The following is a 10554-nucleotide window of genomic DNA, read 5'->3' on the forward strand; positions in this document are numbered from 1 at the left end:
TTTCAGATCATGATCATGCTTTGCACAGTGAAGGGTGCTTCTTCTTATTGCTATTCTTTTTCCATTTTTAGAGCACATTTTGGCATAAAGCTGTTTTGTGTGGCTTTTCTGTTACTTCATTACCTCAGCAAATATTTTATTTTCTCCTCTATGCTAGACATTATGTTGAATTCTCAGAGTTACCAAGTTGAATAAAATAGCCTACTTTCAAGGAGTTTATAGCCTAAATTGAAAGAGAAGGGCAGAAAACTGTCATTTTGTACCATCCCAGTAACTTTTGAATAGGCCATTTATGCATATCCATGGTGATCTCTTACATGAAATGTACAACATAAATCACCTCAATTCATCTCTCATACCTTCCGTTGCTTTAACTGTCATAATGTCATAGGTTATAAATGCATTTGGACCTAACTTAAGGAAAATACAGGCAATCCCCAGATTACAAACAACCTATTAGTTACAAACCAACTCCCGTAAAGCCTATTATATTAAAAATCACAGGTATATACAGTGGTTTATAACAAATGGGCATCACTTTGTGATACACATCAAAACTTTACTATTTTTATGTTAAACATGTTTTACTATATCTGAGAGTGCATCTTTAATGGTTTTTATGCATTAGTATATGTCTTGTTGTTGTTGTTGTTATGTACTGTCAAGTCGAACCCAACTCATAGCTACCCCTCCTCCTTGGGTTTCCGAGGCATATCACTACGGAAGTAGATTGCCCCATCTTCCTTCCGAGGAGTGGCTGATGGGTTTGAACCTCCAGCCTTCTGGTTAGCAGTCAAGTGCTTTGGGCACTATGCTACCAGAGCTCCCAGTATATGTCTTAGTATATTGTATATTATACTTAGTCTCCAGGTTACAAATGTCAGTATAATCCGACTTACAGTAATGAACCAACTCACGTAAAACCTATTATAGTAAAAATTTCATGTACGTACAATGGTTCGTAATTACAAATGGGCGTGTATCACAACATTATTACTGTATTATGAGGTTAAAGATATTTTAGTGTATCTGGAAATGCTTCTTTAATGTTTTTTATGCATAGAAATACACTAAGTATAATATACAATATACTAAGACATATACTGTATGTTATACTTAGTGTATTTCTATGCATAAAAAACATGAAAGCATTTCCAGATACACTAAAATATCTTAATCTTATAATACAATAATAATGTGATGCACTCCCATTTGTAATTACGAACCATTGTACGTACATCGAATTTTTACTATAATAGGTTTTATGTGGGTTGGTTCATTACTGTAAGTCGGATTGTACCGAAGTTGGACATTTGTAACCTGGGGACTGCCCAGGGTATAAAACAAAAAGTTGTAGGTGCTATTGAAGAAACACCCAAGGTTCAGAAGGCTGAAGGCAATGGTCAGTGCTTAGATGATTTAAGAAAGCTTCATTGAGGAGCTAACTTAGTATCTCAGAAAATGAGATGTTCCACTGGTAAGAGTATGGATTGGATAGTGGGGACTTTCTAGTCCTATGAGCAGTTTAAGAAATTATCAGAAGCACAAAACGAGATTATGTCTTTTAGGAACTGTAAGTCTCACTGGAGCGTAAGAACTAGGTCATGGAGTGTCCTGTAGGTCAAGCTGTGAAGTTTGATTTTCATCCTAAAGGCAGTGAGTAGCTACTGAAAGGGTTTCAGTAGGAAGTGACATGGCTACTCTATTTGAAGAGTACTCATGGCAATGTGGTGGGTAGCATAGAGGAAGGTCAGATTGCTCATTACTTACTCCCTTTATTTTTCTTTTCAGCTACGACTAATAGACTGGGGTTTGGCTGAGTTTTACCATCCTGGCCAAGAATATAACGTTCGAGTTGCTTCCCGATATTTCAAAGGTCCTGAGCTGCTTGTAGACTATCAGGTGAGAAGAGAAGAGCAAGTACAATCCCAATCACTATTTCGTATTACACATCAATTGTAAGATAAGTCATTTTGTGTCACCCCAGTAGCTTTTGAGTAGACCATTGATGGATATACGGTGGTCTCTTATAGGAAGTATAAAATATAAGTCATGACATTTTGTCTCTCACTCCTTATGTTGCTTTTGTTGTCATGATGTCAGTAGAATATGAATGGGTCTGCATTTGGTCCTAATTTAAGGATATAGTTTGAGAATTCTGAACAAGGCTTACATATAATGACCTTCTCTCCACCAAAAGAAAAAAGAAGAACTAAATTAATAATAGTTTATCTAGCATATAAGATTTGCCAAATGTTTTTAAAATGCTTGGGGGAGTACCTTTCATGACCCAGACAATTATCAGATACCTTAAAAAGTTTCAGACTCTTTGACCTAAAAATTCCTGTTCTGGAATCTTAAGGATAGAACTCTGAATTCAAAAAGCATTTTATACACAGATAATTCTTTACATTACTATAATAGTGGAAATCAAAACACTGTTATAGGGGAAAATAAACATTAAATTCTGGAACATTTATGTAATAAAATATTCATAGCAGATATTGATTCTGTAGGCTAACAATTTGGGGGGACACTTAAGTAAGTGAAAGAAGCAGTTCAAACAGTATGTACAGATTGTTTTAAAACTGTGGGAAAAAAATGCATAGAAGAAAAAATTGAAAAAATATATGAAGATGGTATAAGTGTTTGGCTTTCAGTAATGTAGCATGATTGGTTTTCTTCTTAATAATGAAAAGCAGTTTCATTCTGAAGTGATAAGCCTGGGGATTCATGTATGGTAACTATTTTCTTTACTTTTATGCAGATGTATGATTATAGTTTGGATATGTGGAGTTTGGGTTGTATGCTGGCAAGTATGATCTTCCGGAAGGAGCCATTTTTCCATGGACATGATAATTATGATCAGGTGATACACCTATTGTTCCCATTAGGGAACTTGCTAGTCTGACATAATGATGGGCACACCTGTCTACTTACTAGAAACTCCTGTAGATCTTGCTAAAATACAGATGCCCAGTTCCCACTGAGATTGATTAATTCAGAATATCTGAAGGTGGGGCCATAGAATAATTTTCAATTTACCACTTGTTCAGATGACTTGACATTGATGTTTTTGAGAGCTATGAGTTTAGCCTTTTGAAATCAAATGTTTCTCCCTTAGTTAGTTTGTGTGTCTGTTTTGTTGTGAAATACACATATTTTATAAAATATGTGTAATTCAAATAGCAATATTAAAACGAACAACCATGTAACTATAATCCAGTTTAACAAATAGGACATTATTTTAGAATCCTCTGAAGTGAAATGTTTTCTCCAGTATGTTGGTTTATATGTGGTATTTCCATGATCCTTTTTGTCTCTATCTCTTTATACCAAAGGAGTTAATAGATTTCAGGAGACATGTAGATGGTGCTTTTTATACTAGCTGTATTTCTGCCTTGAAGGTCAAGGTGCCATTTCATTCAAGAGACCCTGCCATGAGTCTAGGACCTTGAGAAGGCACTGTTCTATGTTCTCTTTGAGCATATGGCTATTTTTAATATGAATCAAAGAATACCACCTAAATTGTGTTGAAATCATTAATTCACTATCAGATGTTAAAGTTGAAGCATGCAGAATAAAAGAAAGAATAGTCTTTGCTCTCAGAAAGTTCATAGTCTATCCAGTAAAGAAAATTATAAGGAAATATACCCACTTATCACTTACTGATATGGTTAGGTTCCAAAGACCAGGTCATTAGTGAAAATAGAGGGTGACGGCATCAGATCACAAAATGGACGATGACTACACCCATTATATAACTGCCAAATTACATTACATTACTACCTAACTGCCAAATCACTGAGAATCATGACCCAGCCAATTTGATACACACCTTTGGCCATCACAGCCAGCATTAACTCTCACCTTTTACCTCAGCATTTGTTACTGCTAGACATGTATCATTAATGTGCAAAATATTCAGAGTAGATTTTTCACTGCTGTTATAAATGTGAAATGTTGGCTAACAAGATAGTAAGTGAGGAATAGGTGTAAATTACCATCATGAATGTCAGAGTCGAAGTGTGGACATGGTATAAAAGGCAGTAATGTGGGAAGTGCATGCTCTAAGTATGCAAGTGGAACTTCCAGAAAAAAGTGAAATCTTCCATTGGTTTTTAAGAGAAAAAAGACTTCATCATTGAAAAGTTCAAGAGGAAGAAACCACATTATAAGCAAAGCTTGCTTTTTCTTTTCATCATTTTCACATTGAGTTGATTTAGAGGATTTTACATGGAAATCCATTCCTGGCATTCACATTTAATTGAAGTAAACTGCAAAGAGGGTAATATTCATACTGGTAGCCATCATGATCCCTTTATCTTAATTCAGCCATAATTAATTGTTTATGTAATCATGTAATGGCTTGTGGTGTGAGTTTTTGTGTTTTTCCAATTCTAGTTGGTGAGGATAGCCAAAGTTCTGGGGACAGAAGATTTATATGACTATATTGACAAATACAACATTGAATTAGACCCACGTTTCAATGATATCTTGGGCAGGTAAGTCACAAAATAAAACCCACGCATTTGTGGTTTGAGCACTTTGAGTGTAAACTGACACTTTGGAACGTAAAGAAGTTTGTTATTTTTGTCAACACTGCTAAGGTGTTGAGGCCCCAGTGCCCCAGTATGGTGCATGAGCAGGACCGTGATAAAGGCACTGGGTCATGTGGCCATTTCCCAGATTCACTTACAGGAGTGAATGTGGGGGCTAGAGTCAAGAGGATTCTTACAAAATTAATGAAATATGGGTTTTAGTAGAAGGAGTTACAGTTGAGTCAGATATCAAAATCTGTTGGTTTAACCTGCTTCTCCAAATGGCAAAACCTTTCTAAGAGAAAGAAAATGTGTGTTTAAAGTCAGGTGCAGACACCTGACTATAATGGTAGTGACTAGACACAATACTAGTAAGCTAACCACTTACCGGGAAGAGAGGGGCTTTCATGATACAAAGACTTTTGCTGGCCAAGTGGCAAAGATACCAGGACTGTGTGTGGGCATGGGAAAGAGCCTGGTTGGCCTAACCACCTGAGACTCCTTGCTACACAGGAGCATTCTCCTGTAAAATAACCTGAATTGTATTTCTTAAAATTGTGAGGACCCAGATTTCTGCAACACAGCTATTTCCAGTCTCCAATTAGTTTTGTTATTTCTCCAGTGGCAGAGTGGTTATGAGACTACTCTCTTGAGTTTTGGTCCCTCTTTGCTATTGGCTGAGCTCCTTTCCACTAAGGAAAATCTGAGAGGAAAATGTTAGACTTCTCTGCGCTCTAGTCCATTTCTCATTTCCTCTCGTGGCTTTGCAGACATTCACGTAAGCGATGGGAACGCTTTGTCCACAGTGAAAACCAGCACCTTGTCAGCCCTGAGGCCTTGGATTTCCTGGATAAGCTACTGCGATATGACCACCAATCTCGGCTCACTGCCAGAGAGGCCATGGAGCACCCCTATTTCTGTGAGTCCAACTCTCCAGTCCACAGACCCTATGCAGGCCCTCCCACAACTGCTCTAGCAGACTATGTAAAGCAGGGAAGAAAAGTGCTGTGAAGAAAGCTCTAAGCCCAGAGTCACACAACAGGGTAGGAGTCTCATACCCATTAACTCCCATTAGCTTTGTTACCTTGAATAAATTTACTTCACCCACAGACCTTTTTTTTCTTTTTTTTTTTTTTTTTCCTCTTTTGTTGTTCAGAATATACACAGCAAAACATACACCAATTGGACCATTTCTACATGTACCATTTAGTGACATTCATTACATTCTTAGAGTTGTACAGCCATTCTCACCCTCCTTTTTTTTCTGAGTTAATTTCTCCCTCATTGACATAAACTCACTGCTCTGTGAAGTTCCTTTCTAACCTTTCAAGTTACTGTTGTCACTTTGATCCCATATAGATAGTTCTTAGTAGAGCATAATGCTCAAGGCAGACCTTTTTTACTAGTTAAATGATTGGTTTTAAGATGACTTCATGGTATATTTTTTGTTTAAGGTTTAAAGATTATCTCAGGGAAATCATTTAAGGGGTTCATCTACCCTCCATGGTTCCAGAAAGTATAGAGTCCATGAGAATTTGAAATTCTGAATTTTCACCTTTTTGATCAGGATTCCTCAGTGCAATCTTTAATCACAATGTTTAGTAATGATAGCTAGGCACCATGTAGTTCTCATCTCATGACACAGGAAGCAGTTATTCATGGAGGCAGTTAGCTACACATTCCATATCCTCCTCCTCCTGTTCCTGACTCTCCTTCCTCTGTTGCTCTAGGTGAATAGAGACCAATTATTGTGCCTTGGATGGCTGCTTGCAAGCTTTTAAGACCCCAAGCACTACACAACGAAGTAGGAGGTAGAACAGAAGCATTAAACTCCTTACTGGTCCAATTAACTAGGATTTCCCATGAAACCAGGGCCAAATAAGCATTGCATAGCAACCAGTTCTGTTGCCTGTGGTATTTTAATAGTGGTGCACTCAAAGATAGCTGTCGACTATATGGCTTTGAATATGTGTGGTTCTCCAGAGTCCTGCTGAGGTTTGGTTCCAGGATTCCCCATGGATACCAAAATCCACACATGCTCACGTGTAGTATTTATGTAAAATTGTGTATTATTTGCATATAACCTATGTGCATTCTCCCATATACTTTTAATCATCTCTGTTATTGTTAAATGTGCTGTCAGGTCGGTTTTGACTCATACCAACATTGCAGAACAGAACAAAACACTGTCTAGTCCTGTGCCATTCTCACAATCATTTATATGCTTGAGCTTTTCATTGCAGCCACTGTGTCAGTCCATCATGCTGAGGGTCACGTCCTTTTTTACTGTCCCTTTACTTTACCAAGCATATCCTTCTCCCGGGACTGGTCCCTTCTGACAACATGACCAAAGTAGGTGAGATGTAATCTGACCATTCTCGCTTCTAAAGAGTATTCCTGCTGTACTTCTTTCACAACAGATTTGTTTCTTCTTCTGGCAGTCCATGGTGTTTTCAGTATTCTTCACCAGCACCATAATTCAGAGGCATCAGCTCTTCAGTTATCCTTATTCATTGTCCAGCTTTTGCATGCTAACAAGGCAATTAAAAGTACCATGGCTTGCATCAGTCTTCAAAGTAACATCTTTGCTCTTTAACATTTTTAAATAGTCTTTCACAGCAAATTTGCCCAGTGCAATATGTTGTCTTATTTCTTGACTGCTGCTTTCATGAGCATTGATTGTGGATCCAAATAAAATGAAATCCTTGACAACTTCAGTCTTTTCTCCATTTATCACGCTGTTCATTATTGATCCAGTTAGATGATTTTTATTTTCTTTATGTTGTGTAATGCATAGTGAAGGTTATAGTCATTGATCTCCATCAGTAAGTGCTTCAAGTCCTCTTTGCTTTTAGTAATAAGTAAGGTCGTGTCATCCACATATCACAGGGTGTTTATGAGTTTTCCTCCAATTCTGATGCCACATTCCTCTTTATATAGTCCAGCTTCTCGGTTTATTTGCTTAGCATACAGATTGAGTAAGTATGGTGAAAGGATACAACCCTGATGCACTCCCTTCCTGATTTTAAACCATGCAGTGTTCCCCTGCTCTGTTTGAACGACTGCCTCTTGGTCTGTGTATAGGTTCCACATGAAAAAACACAGATAAACATATTTCTAGGGAGCCCTGGTGGTGTAGTGCCTAAGACATTTGACTGCTAACCAGAAGGCTGGTGGTTCAAACACACCAGCCACTCCTCAGAAGGAAGTTTGGGCAGTCTACATCTGTAGAGATACTGCCTCAGAAACCCAGAGAGGGGTCGCTATGAATCTAAAACAACTCAAAGACAGTGAGTTTGGTTTGTGGGTTTTGTTTTTTTGTGGGGTTTTGTTTTTTTTTTTGGTTTAAACACATGTCTGGTATTCGCTCTCCTTTCACCAAGTTCTGTCAAATATCAGCAGTGATATCCCTCGTTTTATGTCTTCTTCTGAATCGACTTCAATTTCTGGCAGTTTCTTGTCAGTGTCCTGCTGCAACCCTTTTTAAAATTATTTTCAGCCCAGTTTTACTTGTGTGGATTATTAATATTGTTTGATAATTTCCACATTCTGTTGGGTCCCCTTAGTTTATTAGATTCAGTTGTTGAAAGCTTAGACCTGACATCATTGCCCCTGCTTCTTGTTCTAAGAATTTTATGGTTTTAGTTTGCATTAATCCATTTTGAATGTGTTTTTGTGTATGGTGTGAGACAAGGATCCTGTTTCCTTTTTTTGCATATTTGAGCCCCATTTCTTCAAATGGGGGCAGTGATGACAATTGTCTTGCAGAATTATTAGGAAGATTCAGTAGGAATATAAGGAATCTAGTCAAGCTATGTACCTGACATATCAGCATTCCAAGTAAACTTTTTCTTACTGTATAGTGATACTTAACAATAGTACAGGCTAGTCTAGCATGGTACCTTTGGAACACACAGGTCTTTATCTGCCATGTCTTGGTCATTGGAGAGCGCCACTCAGACTTGAAAATCTTAATATTGTCCAGACATCTTTGACTTAGGTTTATGTGTATACCTAACTGTGCTTAGTGAAAATGCCACTTAGACCTACCCCATCTTCAGTGTGGTATTAGCTTCAAAATTGAAGTTCCCTAGGGAGAGTGGTAGGATGGTTTTATGATGAATCCATTATGCGTTTTCCCAGTCTCTTGTACCTGAGGCAGGCCAACAGCCTGGTTGGGATGGAAGTGAAGTCTTGTTACAGCACTAACCTATGCACACCTCAAGCTTTGGCCTGCTTGGCATCCTGTACTAACCAGTTGAGGTGTGGGCCATGGTAAAACCCTGATAATAGGTGAGGTATCATGTGGTCATCCAGACCATTTACATTCTAGTACTCTCTTTGCCAGGTTAGGTTGCACTCTCTCCATTAAACCTTAGGCTCTTTGTTTTAATTAGTTCTACTAAGGAAAATGGCCACATATTTATACCATGCAGTTTGAAAGGGAAGATTTCTATTGTATATTATTTGTCTAATTCAGGATGAAAGTAGTTACCACTTTAAGTTCCTCTGGTTATAATACGAAACATAAATAAAATGCAAAGATGGCCCCAGACTGTTAGTTTAATTAATCCTTCAAGCAAAACAGACCCTAAGCTTTTTCTCTCTCTTCTAGACACAGTTGTCAAGGACCAGACTCGGATGGCCGCATCTAGCATGGCGGGGGGCAGTACGCCTGTCAGTAGCGCCAATATGATGTCAGGTCAGTTCATTTGGTAAATTTTCTAAAAAACTATAATAGTTACTATTTTCATCTCTGCCCCCTCTTTGTAGCTGAAACATTTTCTTCTTTACTTTCTTTTCTCTGTAATGACAGCTTTATTGGCATACTGGCCTGAGCATGTTTGTGTGACATTCTTTACCAGGTTTCAGGACACTGCCTTAAATGAGGTATTGACAGTCTCTTCTAGGTCAGAATTCCAGCATCCCTAACCGAAAATGTCTTTCAGAAAGAAAGACTTCAAAGTTCTAGCAAGCCATGATGTGTAAAGTAGGGAGCTATTCGTCTCACGTTTTAGAGGGACAGTAGTTGCATGGCCCTCAGAAACAAGATTAAGAAATTGAGGATGGGATGTGTATATGAGTATGTGTATGAAGATAGTTATCTGATATTTGGCAGAGCAGTGACAGTGTAGCTTGTAAATTGTAAAGATTTATATGAAATTATTTTTTCATTATTGTTAAATAATACCGTGTAGAGAATTTTTGTAGGCCTGTTCCTCACAAATTATATATGTAGGCAGTATCCAAGTGGATATACTTGTGGTAGTGAGCACATTTATTCAGACATTCTCAAAGAATTGCTGTTGTCCCAATTCTTTTTTTAAAGAACTAGAACCACCCTCTAGAATTTACCCTCTAAATATCTTGCTTATGTGCAAAATAATGTGTATTCAAGATGACTCATTATAGCCTATTTGTAATAGCAGAACATTGGAAACAGTGGTTAGTAGGTCACTTGTTAATCAGTTACTGAACACGGATTCAGTTGGGATACTGGTGTAGCCAGTGAAAAGGGTAAGAAAGTGCTTCATGTTCTGTTATACCTCAAATTCCAGGATAATGTTAAATAATAAAAAGCAAGATACAGAGCCATATCCAAGAATAAGGAATGGGCAAAAATATGTAGTTGTTTCCTATATATGTTTCTTATGTGCATCTACTTTAAAAATTACATTCATGCTTGTCATTTTTGAGACACGTGCTGTGAAAACCTGGCAACTGAGATTTCCATGGTTGGTGTCTCTGGCTGACTCTTTGCTATTCTCTTTCAGGGATTTCTTCAGTGCCAACCCCTTCACCCCTTGGACCTTTGGCAGGATCACCAGTGATTGCTGCTGCCAACCCCCTTGGGATGCCTGTTCCAGCTGCCGCTGGCGCTCAGCAGTAATGGCCCCTTCTATCTCCTGATTCCTGAGCAGAGGTGGGGGAGTCCGCCCCTCCCCTTGATGCAGCTTGCGCCTGGCAGGGAGGGGTGAAACACTTCAGAAGCACCGTGTCGCTTGTGGATTTA

General features: G+C 38.2%; 1 protein-coding gene across 1 annotated transcript in view; it reads left to right on the forward strand.

Moving 5' to 3' along the window:
- The window catches only part of CSNK2A1 (casein kinase 2 alpha 1), a 30154-nt gene extending 19723 nt beyond the window's left edge, over positions 1–10431 (forward strand). The window contains exons 7-12 of the mRNA XM_007934509.2: positions 1792–1902; positions 2768–2869; positions 4405–4505; positions 5312–5460; positions 9157–9243; positions 10316–10431. Coding sequence (XP_007932700.1) covers positions 1792–1902; positions 2768–2869; positions 4405–4505; positions 5312–5460; positions 9157–9243; positions 10316–10431 — 666 coding nt within the window. The remainder of the gene's footprint in view (positions 1–1791; positions 1903–2767; positions 2870–4404; positions 4506–5311; positions 5461–9156; positions 9244–10315) is intronic.
- The last annotated feature ends 123 nt before the right edge of the window (positions 10432–10554 follow it).

This window comes from Orycteropus afer, unplaced genomic scaffold (assembly GCF_000298275.1).
Source record: "Orycteropus afer afer isolate SDZICR_OR568_19922 unplaced genomic scaffold, OryAfe1.0 scaffold00020, whole genome shotgun sequence".
Classification (NCBI taxonomy): domain Eukaryota; kingdom Metazoa; phylum Chordata; class Mammalia; order Tubulidentata; family Orycteropodidae; genus Orycteropus; species Orycteropus afer.